Source organism: Cervus elaphus, chromosome 14, assembly GCF_910594005.1.
Source record: "Cervus elaphus chromosome 14, mCerEla1.1, whole genome shotgun sequence".
In the NCBI taxonomy this organism is placed as follows: domain Eukaryota; kingdom Metazoa; phylum Chordata; class Mammalia; order Artiodactyla; family Cervidae; genus Cervus; species Cervus elaphus.
Genome location: NC_057828.1, coordinates 73,835,942 through 73,855,428, shown reverse-complemented (window position 1 = coordinate 73,855,428; position 19,487 = coordinate 73,835,942). Strand labels below are relative to the sequence as shown.

The following is a 19,487-nucleotide window of genomic DNA, read 5'->3' as shown; positions in this document are numbered from 1 at the left end:
TTGAGAGAGGCGGTGTAAAGATGAGGTTACCGCTGTGGGCTCTGGAGCCTCCTGGCCTAAGATTTGCCTCTGTTACTTCCCAGCTGAGACCCCTCAGGCCAGCTGTTTGTCTCCTGGGGCTTCTACTGCCTCAACTGTAAAATGGAGAAGATAGTAATAACAGAATCCTTCAGGGTTGTAGTGAAGACTGAATTAGTTCTCACACATGCCCAACACCCAATAAACACGGTCATGATGACTGTTTATATTCTGTTCTCAGCTTGCCTGTGCCCCTTGTTTGTACCACGGAAGCAGATTCCTTCCCAGCTCCATTCACCTACTGAGACATATTTCCTTTGGTCTCTTGATTCTGTAGGCTGCCTCCTTTTTCTGGAATGTTGCCACACACACACTCTCTTACACATTTATCTACATCCTCTGCGTTCACCTACTGCATGCTCTGGCTAACTTTTCAACCCCCAAAGCTCAGCTCCTTTCCTCTGATCAGCCCACCCGGATAGTGCTTGCATCTTCTTGACTCCCACTGCCCCAGGTTTTCCTTTAAATGTACCATTTATCACCTAATACAGTGGTGGCCTGTTCACAGTGAGGTCTTACTGCTCTTATCTGTGTGAAAGGGGGATTTATCTTGGTCTCCTCTGCATACTCACTGTTTGAACACGGTGTGCTCATAGAGGCAGGCTGGCTGGATGGTTGGGTGGAGGTTACCAGTGGAATCTGATCTGGTGATATAGGAAACTTCTCAGGGCAGCCCATTCAGTTATAGTTAAAATTCTCCTGAAGGTGGAATCACTCCATTGTGTTTTCTAAGCCGTTACTAACCTGTAGTAAACTTTCCTGGTTTGCTGTGTCTTCCATCCCCTCATCCTGGCTGGTACCCTGCAAATATGCTCCTCTGTTACCAATCTTTCTTTTAAGTAAGCATTTGAAATTGAGGTTGACCTTCCTGGTATGGTCTAGTGAGCACAAAGATGCATTATCCATTCTTTCATTCTATTAAAGTGGACAGATGCTAGCATTATTATTATTTTTTGCTCCACAACTTTGATGATTATTGAGCTCCCTGTTAAGTAAACTCCCCGAATCTTAACGTGCCTCTGTGATACTACCTTGCCTGCATGCAGTACGTGCAGGGCTTTGTGGGCCATAGTGAAGACCTTGGCTGCTCTTGCGAGTAAAATGAGGAGCCGTTGTTGGGTTTAAGTAGAGGAGTGATGTGTCCTGGGTTTTTAAGAGATCATTCCAACTGTACTATTGATAATGGCCTTTACGAGAGCAAAGGGAGCCCATTAGAAGGCTATTAATGAAACAGAGGTGCTAAGTTTTCAAATTCTGAATATAATTTAGAAAGTAGAGCTAATGGGATTTGTTGATGGCTTGGATGTGGGGATTAGAGGGTCAAGGATGACTGCAAGGATCGTGGCAGTGGCATCTAGAAGGATAGAGTTAGAATCAGTTGAGATGGGGAAGGCTAAGGGAGGAGAAGATACAAGAGGAAGATCAAGAGTTTAGCTTTGGATTTGCTAAGTTTCAAACTTCTTTTAGACATCCAAGTAGAGATGTTAAAAAAAGCAGGGCGATATATGGGTCTGGGGTATAGGAGAGAGGTTTGGGTTGGAAATACCAATTTGGGAGTTTCTAGCATATAGATAGCATTTAAAATTTGGATATAGGGGAGAGAATTGGATATAGGATGGTGAGGTTGCCAAGAGAATGAATATATAGGGAAAAGATGAGGACCAAGGACCAGTGAGCTCAAGCTCTCTGATCTGGCAGGTTGGAGTTGCAAAGCCATCTGAGAAGTAGCAGCCAGTGAGGAGTGGCTAAATGAAGGTCAGGGAAGATAATTGTATAATAGTTTACAAATTTAATGTTAGCATGCATCATATATAACAGTTAAGATGAATATGTAATAAATGCTTCATATAAACATATGTTTATATAAGTACAAATATATACTTCCCTGATAGCTCAGTTGGTAAAGAATCCTGCTGCAATGCAGGAGACCCTGGTTCTATTCCTGGGTTGGGAAGATCCGCTAGAGAAGGGACAGGCTACCCACTCCAGTATTCTTGGGCTTCCCTGGTGGCTCAGCTGGTAAGTAATCTGCCTGCAGTGCGGGGGACCTGGGTTTGATCCCTGGGTTGGGAAGATCCCCTTTAGAAGGGAAAGGCTACCCACTCCAGTCTTCTGGCCTGGAGAACTCCATGGACTGTGTAGTCCATGGGGTTGCAAAGAGTCAGATATGACTGAGCGACCGTCACTTCACGTTCTTTCATAAGTACAAATAGATTAGAAAGTGTATGTAATGGATTACATCTGGGGAAATAACCAAGAATCAGAATGCCTGGGTATTGGGCTCAGTTCTGCTCTTCTTAGTACTTAGACTCTAGGCATTTAAGTAACTTTTTTTTTAGCAACATTTTTAATTCATCTGGAAATTGGGGATTTTAATTCGGGTCTTACTATCAGAGTTATTGTGAGAATCTGTTGAAGTAATGGATATAAATACGTTTTCTAGCACATGCTTCCTCTCTCATACCTATATTCTATATATCCATATACACACTTACATGCATGTATACTTGTATGTGTATATGTGTATTTATGAGATTCCACGTATTTGGTATATTGTTAATGTGTCATGAATCACTCAGGTTATGACCTTTGGGCAGGTTATAATCATTTTAGTGGATTGAAGACAGTATTTTGAAAAATAAAATAGAGAATATCACTATGAATTGCTCAGAGTAAAGGTAAGTCAGATTTCTTGAAACTCTGTTTCTGTAACTACTACCTGTAGTAGTTATTTATGCCAGATTGCCCCCCAAATTAGCAGTTTAAAGGAACAAGCATTTATTATTTCTGAGAGTCGGCAACTGCCCAGTTGATGGTTTGACTCAGGTTGAAGGCAGGCTGTCCCCAGGTCTTCGGTGAGAGACTTGACTAGGCTGGAGGGACCATTTCCAGGCTCGCTCTTGCACCCAGTGGCTGGAGGCTCAGCTCCTGGTCAGGTGGGTCTTTTCTTAGGGCTACTTGTAGCTGGCTTCCACCAGAGCACGTGATCTGAGTGGGAGAACAAGAGAACGTCCCCCAGACAGAAGCTGCAGTTTGTAACCTGCTCTCATCACTTCCGCCATGGTTCTCTTCTATTCTGCTGGTCACACAGGCCAGTCCTGGCACAGCGGGGGCCACACAAGGCCGTGATGGCCAGGAGGCAAAGACCATTGAGGACCATGTTGGAGAGGCTACCACAACCTCTCTGTATATTTGTGAATACTGGGTTGAGATGTGAAATACATTTCTTAACGTGGATCATGTGGAAAATGTTTAAGAAACACTGCTCTATGGCGTCTCACACTGTGTGCCATTGAACAGAGGCATATGTTAGCTGGCAGAAGCCCATTTAAGAAGCTCCGCTCTTGATACTATTTTATACCCATGGTTAGTTACTAGTGACTTTGATCACAAATATAAACACCAGTGATTTTTTTTTAATGAAACAATACAAATAAAGTCTAAATGGACTATTTATCTTTAAATGAAATGAACCTGTGCTCATGTCGTGTGTCCTTTGCTAGCCCCCCGTCAGATTTCTGTAATGCTATGTCATTTACCCATCTGGTCATCTGCCAACACCTGGGCTGTTTATGGATTCTCACTTCAAATCTGTGGCCGTATTTTATACCAGCTGTGTGACTTGTTTCATGTATCTTGTGGAATATGATAGCTGGGTTTATGATAGTAATTATACTTTCTGCTTTTTTTTGTTTGTTTACTTACTGGCCTGTGGGTGTGATTTGAATCATGAGGTTGTAGGAAATTTTATGTGTAGATAAAGGGGTTTCAGCTCAGTTCAGTCAGTTCAGTTGCTCAGTCGTGTCCGACTCTTTGCAACCCCATAGACTGCAGCATGCCAGGCCTCCTTGTCCATCACCAACTCCCAGAGTTTACTCAAACTCATGTCCATTGAGTCAGTGATGCCATCCAACCATCTCATCCTCTGTCACGCACGTGTCTGCTGGCTTCCCTTTGACAGACACTGCTGTGTAGCCTCTTTTTTTTCCCTGAATTTCAATGAAGAGAATTTGTTAGAAAGTTACAGAAGGAAAAATAGCCATGCTCTCTTTGATTAGTTGCAGCTGTGTAGGTAAAAGAGATGCCTAAGGAGAGGCTACAAAATTTACTGCTAGTCATTAGCATGGGAGAGGCCACAGAGACTTGGGCACCCATTGTTTTAAAACCCTGGACCTGGGTTAGCAGAAGGAAAGAAATCTTAAAAATCAGGGCAGAAATAAATGCAAAAGAAACTAAAGAGACCATAGCAAAAATCAACAAAGCTAAAAGCTGGTTTTTTGAAAAAATAAACAAAATTGACAAACCATTAGCAAGACTCATTAAGAAGCAAAGAGAGAAGAACCAAATTAACAAAATTAGAAATGAAAATGGAGATATCACAACAGACAACACTGAAATACAAAGGATCATAAGAGACTACTACCAGCAGCTTTATGCCAATAAAATGGACAACTTGGATGAAATGGACAAATTCTTAGAAAAGTATAACCTTCCAAAACTGAACCAGGAAGAAATAGAAGATCTTAACAGACCCATCACAAGCAAGGAAATCGAAACTGTAATCAAAAATCTTCCAGCAAACAAAAGCCCAGGACCAGATGGCTTCACAGCTGAATTCTACCAAAAATTTAGAGAAGAGCTAACACCTATCTTACTCAAACTCTTCCAGAAAATTGCAGATGAAGGTAAGCTTCCAAACTCATTCTATGAGGCCACCATCACCCTTATTCCAAAACCAGACAAAGATGCCACAAAAAAAGAAAACTACAGACCAATATCACTGATGAACATAGATGCAAAAATCCTTAACAAAATTCTAGCAAACAGAATCCAACAACATATTAAAAAAATACACCATGACCAAGTGGGCTTTATCCCAGGAATGCAAGGATTCTTTAATATCCGCAAATCAATCAATGTAATACACCACATTAACAAATTGAAAGATAAAAACCATATGATTATCTCAATAGATGCAGAGAAAGCCTTTGACAAAATTCAACACTCATTTATGATTAAAACTCTCCAAAAAGCAGGAATAGAAGGAACATACCTCAACATAATAAAAGCTATATATGACAAACCCAGAGCAAGCATCACCCTCAATGGTGAAAAATTGAAAGCATTTCCCCTGAAATCAGGAACAAGACAAGGGTGCCCACTCTCACCACTACTATTCAACATAGTGTTGGAAGTTTTGGCCACAGCAATCAGAGCAGAAAAAGAAGTAAAAGGAATCCAGATAGGAAAAGAAGAAGTGAAACTCTCACTGTTTGCAGATGACATGATCCTCTACATAGAAAACCCTAAAGACTCTACCAGAAAATTACTAGAGCTAATCAATGAATATAGTAAAGTTGCAGGATATAAAATTAACACACAGAAATCCCTTGCATTCCTATATACTAACAATGAAAAAACAGAAAGAGAAATTAAGGAAACAATACCATTCACCATTGCAACAAAAAGAATAAAATACTTAGGAGTATATCTACCTAAAGAAACAAAAGACCTATACATAGAAAACTATAAAATACTGATGAAAGAAATCAAAGAGGACACAAACAGATGGAGAAACATACCGTGTTCATGGATTGGAAGAATCAATATTGTCAAAATGGCTATTCTACCCAAAGCAATCTATAGATTCAATGCAATCCCTATCAAACTACCAATGGTATTTTTCACAGAACTAGAACAAATAATTTCACAATTTGTATGGAAATACAAAAAACCTCGAATAGCCAAAGTAATCCTGAGAAAGAAGAATGGAACTGGAGGAATCAACCTGCCTGACTTCAGACTCTACTACAAAGCCACAGTCATCAAGACAGTGTGGTACTGGCACAAAGACAGAAATATAGACCAATGGAACAGAATAGAAAGCCCAGAGATAAATCCACGAACCTATGGACACCTTATCTTTGACAAAGGAGGCAAGGATATACAATGGAAAAAAGACAACCTCTTTAACAAGTGGTGCTGGGAAAACTGGTCAACCACTTGCAAAAGAATGAAACTAGAACACTTTCTAACACCATACACAAAAATAAACTCAAAATGGATTAAAGATCTAAATGTAAGACCAGAAACTATAAAACTCCTAGAGGAGAACATAGGCAAAACACTCTCTGACATAAATCACAGCAAGATCCTCTATGACCCACCTCCCAGAATATTGGAAATAAAAGCAAAACTAAACAAATGGGACCTAATGAAACTTAAAAGCTTTTGCACTACAAAGGAAACTATAAGTAAGGTGAAAAGACAGCCCTCAGATTGGGAGAAAATAATAGCAAATGAAGAAACAGACAAAGGATTAATCTCAAAAATATACAAGCAACTCCTGCAGCTCAATTCCAGAAAAATAAATGACCCAATTCAAAAATGGGCCAAAGAACTAAACAGACATTTCTCCAAAGAAGACATACAGATGGCTAACAAACACATGAAAAGATGCTCAACATCACTCATTATTAGAGAAATGCAAATCAAAACCACAATGAGGTACCATTACACACCAGTCAGGATGGCTGCTATCCAAAAGTCTACAAGCAATAAATGCTGGAGAGTGTGTGGAGAAAAGGGAACCCTCTTACGCTGTTGGTGGGAATGCAAGCTAGTACAGCCGCTATGGAAAACAGTGTGGAGATTTCTTAAAAAACTGGAAATAGAACTGCCATATGACCCAGCAATCCCACTTCTGGTCATACACACTGAGGAAACCAGATCTGAAAGAGACACGTGCACCCCAATGTTCATTGCAGCACTGTTTATAATAGCCAGGACATGGAAGCAACCTAGATGCCCATCAGCAGATGAATGGATAAGGAAGCTGTGGTACATATACACCATGGAATATTACTCAGCCGTTAAAAAGAATTCATTTGAACCAGTCCTAATGAGATGGATGAAACTGGAGCCCCTTATACAGAGTGAAGTAAGCCAGAAAGATAAAGAACATTACAGCATACTAACGCATATATATGGAATTTAGAAAGACGGTAACGATAACCCTATATGCAAAACAGGAAAAGAGACACAGAAATACAGAACAGACTATTGAACTCTGTGGGAGAATGTGAGGGTGGGATATTTCAAAAGAACAGCATGTATACTATCTATGGTGAAACAGATCACCAGCCCAGGTGGGATGCATGAGACAAGTGCTTGGGCCTGGTGCACTGGGAAGACCCAGAGGAATCGGGTGGAGAGGGAGGTGGGAGGGGGGATCGGGATGGGGAATACGTGTAAATCTATGGCTGATTCATATCAATGTGTGACAAAACCCACTGAAATGTTGTGAAGTAATTAGCCTCCAACTAATAAAAAATTAAAAAAAAAATAAAAAAATAAAACCCTGGACCTCCGCTTTTATCTTGGACAGTCAAAGAGGAAACAAATGCCAAAGGGGCATTCTTATCCAAGTTCCCATATGTAATTAGTATGAAAATAAGACTGAAGAGGGAAAAGGTACAAATTAGTAAGAATGACACTAATATCAAATTTATTTATCAAACATCATTTTTAGATATAATGACCAGTTCCTTTGCAATTCCAATTATGATAATGAATCTTCTGTTTTGGTATAAAGAAGAAGAACCTGTGTCCCTCACCCCACTAAACATACTTGGGTCTTATTTCTTTGCAGACCTATTGGCCTTAGATTACTGAGAGTGGCAGAACCAAATGGGTGACTGTCCCAAGGAGTGAAACTAGATTGTTGACAATCATGTGATGCAGTTTTTCAAGCCATAATGAACAGCTTCATCAAGCACGTGGCATGAGTAATCATTCATTGTAACGTTGTATCCACAAGAGAAATGCTGTGTGGTGGAAGGAGATTTCAGTCAGATGTACATGTACATGTGCAGAGAAGACTTTTCAGCTTTTAAGACTGTGTTAACATTTGCCCTGTTAAATTCCTGTGTTTTGGTGGCATTTAGGATATAAGTATTGACTTTTTAAATTGTCTAGTTCCCAATCCCAACCTTTTGAGGCCTGACCTACTTTATCAAGGTTCCTAAAACACTGAGTATCTTGGGTCCAGTTTACTTTACAAATAGAAGCCCATGTCTCTGTATAATCTTTCCTAATGGGGGAATAAAAGGCAAAGGTCAGAGGTTCTCATTCTGTATTTGGAGATAATTCAGTAGTTGTGTTGTCAGGGGCAACCTGGGCAGAAAGATCAGTGGAGCTGTATCAGCAGGGATATTCCATCAGGGATATGATTTTTCTCCTTTATCTTGTTGCTTCTGGCTGCGTTCTGGGCATCATCACTGCACGTACTGCCTTGCAGAAAGAAGAGTACATTTATATTCATCTGCAATGGCTCTGGAGCCGGCTCTCTTCTTACTCAGCAATATTTTATATTTCAACCCATAGTGATATTCTGTGAGGGTTCTAGCAATTGGCTTCCAGGGAGAGGAGTCTAGGTACTTTGGAATTGACATGCTCCATAGAGAGCACTTCCCACCCCAACTAGCCAACTTCTATTTATCCTACAAAACCCAGCTAGAATATTGCCTCCTCTGGGAAGCCCTTCCTGCATGCCTCCCCTGCTGTCATAATGTAAATACTTCTTTCCTGAGCTGCTGGACACTGTGTTTGTTTTGGGTTCTTTTCTTTTCTTCTTCTTTTTTTTTTTTTAGAAGACCCTGTGCATCCCATCAGTAGGTGCTTTTACCTTATTAATGTGAGGGGACTCCCTCTTCCGTAGTCCTACCTCAGAACTAATATCCACTATTAAAGCACTCACACATTACTGTGTTTCAGGTTCCCAAAGCCTATATTGTATTTTTCTTAAGAATAAAAAAAAATTGTCCTAGTCTAGAAAAGACAAACATAATCTTTTGATAGGCGTATCTCATATGATTTACAATATATGTCACTTAAAAAGCCCTGAGTTTTTGATGAGGAGATCTGAGTTCAAATTGAAATTGGGTCCCTTCCTAATTAAGTAATTGTAAGCAAGTCTTTTAACCTTCATTTTTGTGTTTGTTTATTTATTCACGTATTTATCGGGCCTGTGGCAAAGGTCCTGTTAGACACCCTGTGTTGGCTTCCTTAGCTAGAAAATGGGCATAATGTACAAGCTCTACTTTCCTTGCAGTTTGTTAAGAATTGTCTGACAGTGCTTTGTAAATGTAAAGCTCTATTGAGACATTATGACTATTTTAATAGACAAGGACTTGTGTGCAAAGAATAGAATAGAACAAAGAAGCAAATAATTGCTTTTTTGACAGAATTTGTTATAGCCACATCAAAAAAGTGTTATGGGCATATCAGAGAGCACCATCTGGGGTGAATCAGCCTCAGTTCTTTTTTCTTTCTTTCTTGCTACCTACATTTGAAATATAATCCTGAAAATAGGAATCCCACTGGCTTAGCCTGGATGTCCTTCTTATCCTTCTCAGGAAAGCGGGACAGGGACTGACTATCTCACTAGAACTGGATGTGGTGGGTAAGAGGTAAGTCCCCAGAAGGAGGTCAGACCTCCCCTCAAAATAAACAGGCAAGCAAACAGAAGCAGCAAAGGTCTACCACAAAACTCTTACCCATCCTTTTCTCAGCAGATGACTGTCTCATACTCTGGTAAAAGGCCTCCCTCTACTAACTCTGCAGCCTTCTGCACACGTCACCTGTCACAGTGGAAAATTTACCCCCGGATAAACAAACAAAACCACCTCTTTTGTCTCATCCTTCTAAAACTACTCTGCTCCCTCCTCTCCTTCAGAACCACACTGTGTACATAACATGGGAGTTATTCGTACCCACTGTCCCTGCTTCCTCTCCTTCCCATTTGTTCGTCACTCTGGCTTGGCTTCCATCTCAGTCAGTGAGACTGCAGTGGTCCAAGCTGCCGAGGACCTTCATGTTGGCAAATATGTCTCGTAGGTCTTCTTACGTGAAGACGTGAAAAGCAAGATGAGCTTAGATCCCTACCTCACACTGTGCACAAGAGTTAACTTTCAGATATCTTAGAGACTAACACTGAAAGCATGATCCATAAAAGATGGATAAGCTGGACTTTGAAGAATTCAAAACTTTTGTGCTTCAAAAGACAATTTTAAGAAAATAAAAAGACAAGCTACAGACTGTGAGAAAATATTTTCAAGCCACACATTGGCTAAAGGACCTGCTTCTAGTATGTACACTGGGGTAGGAACTTAGCTTTCTTGCTCACTGCTGTATCCTAAGCATCTGTTGCAGTTCATGACATTTGGAAGGGGCTCCATAAGTATTTGTGGGATAAATGAATGACTATAGCATTAATGCAGTTTGGGGAAGAGTTTTTAGGAACCTAATAAAGTTGAAGGAGGAGAGAAAATAATCTTGAACATTTGTGGAATGTCTGTGAAGCACTTGTAACCACTAGGTTTGTTCCTTTTTGGATCTCCATGCCACAGGGAAGGGAACTGAGACACGCAAGGATGATTTGTTTTTTTGCCCAAGATCAAATACGACTAAGTGGGAGAACTAGAGTTCAGACCTTGAGTTTCTAGCTCCACACCTAATGGGCTGTGGTTTCCACTCTAGTTTAGGAAAAGTCTTCACTCCTGAGCCATCTAGACCTGGCACTGTGCCTTCTCTCTTTGTCTTTCTCCACCAGTATGAGATGTGCAGATCTCCAGGCTTTGGGGGTATTTCCCCAGGATTTGCTCCCTGATAATCTGATGGTGAACACATGTGTCTGATGCAGTGAGGAGCTGTCGTGTGAAACCCAGCAGCAGCTTTCACTGTGTTTGTTTTGGATAATATGTCCTCCCAAGACTACCGTTCTCATGTTCTACCTTTCCGTCAAACTGTATTTCAGCAAATATGTTTTGGCTGCCAACTGGGGTCTGACTGGCCTAAGTTCACTTTTACTTTCTCCTGTTTTCCCTGTGACACTTTTTATTCTTGACTGTGCAGGCTCTGAATCTCAAACTGATAGGCAGGTTAGATCCAGACGGGAACCAGACTATGGAAAAGCTTGAGAAAGTCAGGGAATGGCATGCTGCAGACTATATACGTGGCTTTTCCAGATGGCGATGGAGATGGCATGACCTGATGCCAGTTATTAAATGATGTCAGCAAGAAGCCCGTACTGAGGATTGTGTCCTGGGCATTCTCAGAAAATACAGACGTTGACTGAGGCTAAGAGGAAGGCAGTATTGTGACAGTTGAATAAAGAACTGGGTCTCTAGGGGACCTGGACTGTTAGACTCAGCTCTGCTGCTAGTTGCATAGCTGTGGTTCAAATTATTTCATCTTCCTTATCCTCTCTTTCCTAATCTGTCAAGTGACGAGGTTAGAGCAGATAAACTTCAAGGCTTTTCCCCACTCTTTGACATAAAATTAGATAGCCCAGCCAGAACTAACCAGGGCTTCTTGAGGATAGGAATAAACTTTAGTCTCCTGGTGATTTGATTTAATGTTTACCTCCAACTCTCTGCATCAGTCTTCAGACTTCCCAGATAGAAATGTGTCAGCTATACTTTGGCAGTCCACTTAGGGGATAAACAAGTCTGGAGATGAAAAACCATAAGGGTTGTACACTGGAGAAGACAAGGGAAGGATTGAGATCTAAATATGGTGCCTCATCAAATACTGGCCCCCGCTGTGTCATGCTAACTGGCCATAACCACACTGATTCTAAAACATACCTCCCTGACTATATGACGTTTGTAGCTTTGGGCCACAGTTCACTGCCTTTTTAAAAAAATTTTTTTATTCCTAGCTCCTAAACAGCCAGGATCAGCCTGGGAGGAAGGACCAGGCCCCCAAAAGGCAGACAGCCTGTTGGAGTAGAATCGATTCTGGATCTAACTGTGGGCTCTGGCCTGAGTTCTGCCATGGACATGCTGTGAAGGCCTATGCCTCCTTTCTCAGAGCGGGTGCTCTGTGAGTAAGCGCAAGGGCACCGCCATTCTGGCAGGTGGTTTTTGCTGCTGTTCAGTTGCTAAGTCGTGTCTGATTACACCATGCCAGGCTCCTCTGTCCTTCACTGTCTCCCGGAGTTTGCTCACATTCATGTCCATTGAGTCAGTGATGTTCTCTCACCATCTCATCCTCTGCTGCCCCCCTTCTCCTTTAGCCTTCAGTCTTTCCCAGCATCAGGGTCTTTTCCAGTGAGTCAGCTCTTCACAGCAGGTGGCCAGAGTAGTGGGGCTTCAGCTTCAGCATCAGTCCTCCCAGTGAATTTTCAGGACTGATCTCCTTTAGGATGGACTGGTTGGATCTCCTTGCAGTCCTAGGGACTCTCAGGAGTCTTCTCCAACCCCACAGTTCAAAAGCATCAATTCTTTGGTGCTCATCCTTCTTAATGGTCCAACTCTCACATCTGTACGTGACTACTGAAACAACATAATTTTGACTAGATGGACCTTTGTCAGCAAAGTAATGTCTCTGCTTTTTAATATGCTGTCTAGGTTGGTCATAACTTTCCTTCCAAGGAGCAAGTGTCTTTTTATTTCATGACTGCAATCACCATCTGCAGTGATTTTGGAGCCCAAGAAAATAAAGTCTCTCATTGTTTCCGTATCTATTTCCCATGAGGTGATGGGACCAGATGCCATGATCTTAGTTTACTGGATGTTGAGTTTTAAGGCAACTTTTTCACTCTCCTCTTTCACTTTCATCAAGAGGCTCTTTAGTTCTTCTTCACTTTCTGCCATAAGGGTGGTGTCATCTGCATATCTGAGGTTATTGATATTTCTCCCGGCAATCTTGATTCCAGCTTGTGCTGCTTCCAGCCCAGCATTTCTCATGATGTACTCTGCATATAATTTAAATAAGCAGGGTGACAATATACAGCCTTGACATACTCTTTCCTGATTTGGAACCAGTCTGTTGTTCCATGTCCAGTTCTAACTGTTGCTTCCTGACCTGCATACAGATTTCTCAAGAGTCAGGTCAGATGGTCTGGTATTCCCATGTCTTTAAGAATTTTCCACAGTTTATTGTGATCCACACAGTCAAATGCTTTGGCATAGTTAGTAAAGCAGAAATAGATGTTTTTCTGGAACTCTCTTGTTTTTTTGATGATCCAGTGGATGTTGGCAGTTTGATCTCTGGTTCTCTGTCTTCTCTAAATCCAGCTTGAACATCTGGAAGTTCATGGTTCGTGTATTATTGAAGAATGGCTTGGAGAATTTTGAGCATTACTCTGCTAGTGTGTGAGATGAGTGCAATTGTGCGGTAGTTTGAGCATTCTTTGGCATTGCCTTTCTTTGGGCTTGGAATGAAAACTGACCTTTTCCGGTCTTGTGGCTACTGCTGAGTTTTCCAGATTTGCTGGCGTATTGAGTGCAGCACTTTCACAGCATCATCTTTTAGGATTTGAAATAGCTCAACTGGAATTCTATCACCTCCGCTAGCTTTGTTCATTGAGGCTTCATAAGGACCACTTCACTTTGAATTCCAGGATGTCTGACTCTAGGTGACTGATCACACCATCATGCTTATCTGGGTCATGAAGGTATTTTTTTGTATAGTTCTTCTGTGTATTCTTGCCACCTCTTCTTAATATCTTCTGCTTCTGTTAGTTCCATACCATTTCTGTCCTTTATTGTGCCTATCTTGGCATGAAATGTTCCTTTGGAATCTCTAATTTTCTTGAGGAGATCACTAGTCTTTCCCATTCTGCTGTTTTCCTCTATTTCTTTGCATTGATCACTGAGGAAGGCTTTCTTATCTCTCCTTGCTATTCTTTGAAAGTCTGCTTTCAAATGGGTACATGGTTCCTTTTCTCCTTTGCCTTTTGCTTCTCTTCTTTTCACAGCTATATTTTTAAGGCCTCCTCAGGCAACAGTTCTGCCTTTTTTGCATTTCTTTTTCTTGGGGATGGCCTTGATCACTACGTCCTGGAGGCGTTAGCCCAGGCTTAGTCTAATTCTCTGATGGTTATCAGACTGGAGCTGCGGCTGTGGATGTGACTGAAGACTTAGAGATGCTTCCTGAACGTGACTGAAACAAGGAGTCAGAAGCCTGAGGCTAGGTGGCAGCTTTAAGTTCTTTCATTCCGGTGTTCTATCTGATGGTTCAGTCTCCTCTACACACCCTTTGAATCCTTGCTTGACCCCACCTTGTAATGAGGCGCTCCCGGCCTCGCTATGATATTGTAGCTTGCTCCACAGTTCCCTTTCCTCTCTCAAGCTGCTCCTGCTGTCGATTGATGTTCAGACAACAAGAATGTCCACATCACACACACCCCAGAAGATTTCTTGTTTTTACTTTCCAGAAAGAACCAAGAATAATATGCACAGGATCACTGCATCTTATGTCCCCCCATAAAGAAACCTAGGTTTATTGTGAGCTGGTAGCTGTGAGAGATTACTTTCTCCAAAGGAGATCAGAATAATTGTGCTATAGTTTGGTAGGTATCTTATTTCAGGAGAGATGCCCCATCTCTATCCATGGGTATTTATTTTACGTATTTACAGGTTATACTCGGTGTGTTAAGTAATTACTTTTGAGCATCTGCTACCTGCAGTGTCCTGTGCTAAGGGCCAGGGCAGACAGAGGCTTTGGTGCCTTATTACAGCACGTCAGTCACAGGTTGCTTTGTTACCCACCTGGATTCTTAGACTTTAATGAATAGAAATTAAAGAGAGGCCAGATGAGAAATTCAGGCAGGGTGTTGTTGCGACTCCTGCTGCAACATGGTGGAAGGAAAACAAGTAACAGGTTCGCTTGCTTGCTCCCAGGAGGGGCCAGCTGGTCCCTTCGATGGAGTGAGGGTTGGGGTGGATCCCTGGTTTGGGCTGGAGGAGTGGCTTGGGTGGTCTGCAGCCCCCTGTGATGCTCTGTGCAGGGGGTCATGCACAAGACCCTCCTTTTGCTCCAGGCACCTCAGAAGGGGCAGTTGGGTTTTGGCCTTTTTGTATCTTTTTCATAATCTGTCCCAACTGGCCATGCACGCGTTTATTTTTAATCCATAATCTGTCCCAACTGGCCATGCACGCGTTTATTTTTAATCCGTTATAGCGTCTTTGTATTCTGTTGCTCGAGGAGACGTTTGTCCAGGTGCAAGCTCTGCAGTAAAGGGTCCCAGGTGCCAGCTTGTCTCCGATTCACCAACAGCTATTTGTTGAGAATCTGCTTCGAGGCTGCCTCGGGCTCTTGCCCTTACGGAGTTTGCCATCCGCCGAGGGAGGCAGTGTTTGATGTCGATCACAGCGTATTGAATCATTGTTGACTTTGCCACCTCTTCACGAGGCTCCGCTCTCCTTGAAGAGAGGTTACGTGCTGTGCATTACTAAATTTCCACCACCTGGCACGCTGTAGGCAGAAGGTAAATATTTGTTAAATGAGTCAGTGGCTGGATACACAAAGGGAAAAACACACACTTTGGCATCTGGTGCTTTAAGCTAGGTCTCGACTCAGCAGTTTGCCAGCTAGGTGGCTGGGGATAAGGACAGGCAGTTTTATAAAGTAGGGACCTCTTTTGCAGTGTGGTTGTAAAGATTAAAAGAGGGAATGCACAGAGTGCTTCTTATGCCTGCATGCTAAGTCACTTCAGTCATGTCCAACTCTTTGCAACCCCATGGACTGTAGCCTGCCGCGCTCCTCTGTCCATGTGATTCTCCAGGCAAGAGTACTGGAGGGGGTTGCCATTTCCTTTTATGTCCCTTTTTAATTTGACTTCTCCTGCCGAGTTATTGGGAATGGGGCTTCTATTAAAACAACTCTTAAAAATCGGAGGGAAGGAGAATACTCTTTATTGAGTACTCTTGATGCATCAGGCACGGTGCTCAGCCCTGTATCTGTCGTATCACTTAATTCTCATTACCTCCCTATGAGTGTTAGTTGCTCAGTCGTGTCGATTCTTTGTGACCCCATGGACTGTAGCCTGCCAGACTCCTCTGACCATAGGATTCTCCAGGCAAGAACATTGGAGTGGGTTTCCATTCCCTTCTCCATCCCTATGAGTAAAGGACCTCTGTTTTCCCCACTGGCGAAGCTGGAGGCCGGAGCATTGACGTAACTTTCCAGAGCCTGGCTGACTCTAAGACCCAAGCAGGTAGATGGCGTCTGCAGAGCTGAAGGGAGCAAGGCAGGTGGGCTTACTCGGGGTAGGGCAGCCACGTTGGGAGAAACTGAAGTCAGGTGGAGGTGGAACGGGAGCAGAGTCTTCAAATCATCGGCCATTTTCAATTAGGAATCATGAGAGCCCATCATTTTAGTGGGAGGAGCAAGTGACGCGAGGCTTTTAGGGCTCAGTTTGACTCCCAGCTTCATCCTCTCCTAGCTGTGAGCTTTGCACCAGTTACGTAGCCTCTGAACTGTAGCTCCTTCCCCAGAAATAGAGACGCCCGTACCTACCTCCCTGACAACCACGTGTGTCTGTGAGTAGTGAACACAGTAGTTGCCACATTCTAGATTAAATGATAATTCCTATGACTATTATTAGGTTTTTCATTATTCCTTCGGGGGCCTCTTCCCCTCCCCCACCTCTGTTCTGGGGGTCTCTGGGATTCCTTCTGTGTCTATTTCATCCTCTCTTTCCTGCAGCACAGTCTGTTGCTTTCTGTAGCTGGTATAATTGAAAAGACGAAATCTTTGTTTTAATCCACATACACTACTGCCTCCCATACTGCAGTTCTGGCAAATTTACAATCACTGTCCATCATGTCAAGATTTTGCTTACATGGCTGAGCAACGTAGCCTTGGTTTTGGTTGAGAGGAGGGAGCATTTGTTTTTTTTGTTTGTTTGTTGTTAAATCCGTGTTAAATATGATTATAGGAATTGATCTCATCCAGGTCAGTATAAAATCAGCTGAAACAAATCAGCTCTCCCTGCAGGTATATCTCCCTCTAGAGCTCTGTTCAGAGTCTTATGAGTAAATGGAATTTAGGTATCTTGACTTTGATTTTCTCTGAATTATAGAAATATTTCAGGTGAGTCGCATAGTAACTGAAGTACCTCATATTTTGGCTTTCTCTCTTCCCACCTACCCCGTGTCTTTAATCTATAAACATGCTGAAAAACATGTTGTCATTTAAAGGTATCCCACAAGAAGTTGTATTTAGTATCAACAGTCACCTGTTATATGTCAGGGGGTGAGCTGAGATGTTCCAGGGTCAGGACTAGGGTAGGCCCTGATGCCAGGGACAGTCAGGGCCTGCAAAGTTGGACCCCTCTCTAGGGTGAGTTTTTGTGTCCGCTGCTCTTTCTGTAGGGACAGAACCGATTCGGGCTTTACCCAGTCTAGTGGATGGGATATCACCACCACCATCAGGTGTCAGGAGTAGCGCTTACTTCCTGGTGGGCAGAAGCCTGTGACTCAGGCCACCGGTCTTTTTACTCATAGCTGGACCCAGAGGTAAGAGAGGACACCAGCTAAGTGGTTGGAGGTTTAGGGGGAGCAAGCACGCTCATTAGGGAAACCAAGGCAGTGATGGACTACGTCTGGTGGTGTTGGGGAAGGCTGTGACTGAAGGGGTCCACCACCGCTGCAGGCCTGCTGGTTGCCTGTGTGAGACCCAAGCACAGTGGCCGGGATGGACACGCGTTCTCCCTTCCCTGCTAGAGCAGACCCGGACGGGGCCGGGTGGTGATCTCCTATGAAGCAGCTCCAGGGACTCGGGCTGGGTGGAGGTGGAGGCCTAGAGTTGACCATTCCTCACTCCTGTCCTTCCCTTTGGCCAGGGTGGTTTGCTGTTTTTAAACCATAACTTCATTAATTTTTGAGTAAATAAGCACCTGAGATAGCTAGTATTATGAAAGGACTCCCCCCCCTTTTTTTTTTTAAAGTGGTGAAATCTGCTCTTCTGGACTCGAAGAGGAGGAGGTTAGCCTTGCTGAGATAGTTTTGCTATGGTAGGGCAGTGAGCGACTCTGCATTAGAATCACCTGTCAGGGTCATTAAATCTTATTGCTGGGCCTCATCCCCAGAACTTCATAGTTGGTGTGTGGGGGTGGGTTGAGAATTTACATTTCCAGCAAGTTCCCAGGGCCTGCGGCCATGGCTACCCCAGAGGACATACCCTGGGAACCACTATCATGGAGTAACCCGTGTGTTCCGCATGCTGCAAATGTAAATGATGGCTATTTGGTTAACTCCACCACAGCTGTGACTATCTCCTATTGATATCCTTCTGTCTTCCTTCCACAGGCATTTTGACGTTGGACTACATGATTTCTTGGTTAGGTAAGCCAATAATTTTTATTTTAGATATCATTGGCATAGCCTGTCTATTATGGAATACTGAGATGAAAATAAAATCCTTGTTAAATATCTTGATGAATAATGGCAACTGTATAGTTGTTACGAAAACACTGCCAGCACTGTTTTTTTCTGTGTGTGTGCCTCCCAGAGTCACACAAGAACAGCCAGCCTCTTTAAACAATCAAAGGAATTTATTTTTAAAGGGGTTTATATCTGAAATGGTAGTTACCTAACTATTGGGCTGCTACAAAGACAAATAGACAAGTGAAGCGAGCCATCCTGCATTCATACACTAAACAACCATCTTGACCAGTCCTCCCTGCACTGAATTTAAGCTTTTTAAACAGAATATACTGGTGGTTTTGGGCTTCCCAGGTGGCTCAGTGGTAAAGAATTCACCCACCAATGCAGGAGATGTGGATTCTATCCCTGGGTCAGGAAGATCTCCTGGAGGAGGAAAATGGTAACCCACTTTAGTATTTGTGCTTGGAGAATTCCATGGACAGAGGAGCCTGGCGGGCCACAGTCCATGGGGTTGCCAAAGAGTAGGATATGACTAAACAGCAACTGGTTCTTCTACAGTCATTAAGACACCAACTTTGTTCATAATTCAAGGAGATTACAGATAGCAGTTTATATCCTAGTATATTGGTGATTTGTTAACCGAGTTGGCTTACAGGGTGTATTAATTCCAAATAGTTATTAAACAGAGGTTAAGTGGAAACATACTAGAATATTAACAGAGTTGCTAAGAATATGCATCATATTTTTCCTGCTATAAATTTTGTTGTACTTGCTAGATTTTCATTATACTGAGCATGTATTTATTATTCTAATAATGCTGGGAAATGATCATTAAAAGTACCTATCAAAAATATACGTGGAAAGCAATAATGGTTGCGGAAGGACTATAAGTTGAAGATTACAAGGAAACCAGAAATCATGTAGAGTGCTTTGCTTTCTGTAACTATGTGACTCTAAATGCTAATTAATTCTAAGAGTCCACTAATAAAGTCTTGTAAATCACATGTGATTATTTCTGGGTAGATGTCACGATGTCTGCGGGTAGATGTCTGCAAGGCACGGCCATCTCCTTGTGGGTAAGATGCTGTCTGAGGGGAAGTAACATCTTTGGCATCACCTGGATCCTAAAACAGCAGCACTTCCTCTGTGCTAGATTGCATATGGTGGTGTCCCAACAGAGGCCATGCCTACCTTGTCCTTTCCCTCGGTCGTTATCCAAGGCTGTGCAGT

The 19,487-nt window shown here is 42.6% G+C and overlaps 1 protein-coding gene across 10 annotated transcripts in view; it reads left to right on the top strand.

The window, feature by feature from the left end:
* The window catches only part of HHAT (hedgehog acyltransferase), a 349,271-nt gene that overhangs the window by 157,714 nt on the left and 172,070 nt on the right, over window positions 1-19,487 (top strand). For all 10 annotated transcript variants that reach the window (XM_043923561.1, XM_043923557.1, XM_043923560.1 and 7 more), the window contains one exon: window positions 18,180-18,215. In XM_043923561.1, the coding sequence (XP_043779496.1) occupies window positions 18,180-18,215 (36 nt within the window). The remainder of the gene's footprint in view (window positions 1-18,179; window positions 18,216-19,487) is intronic.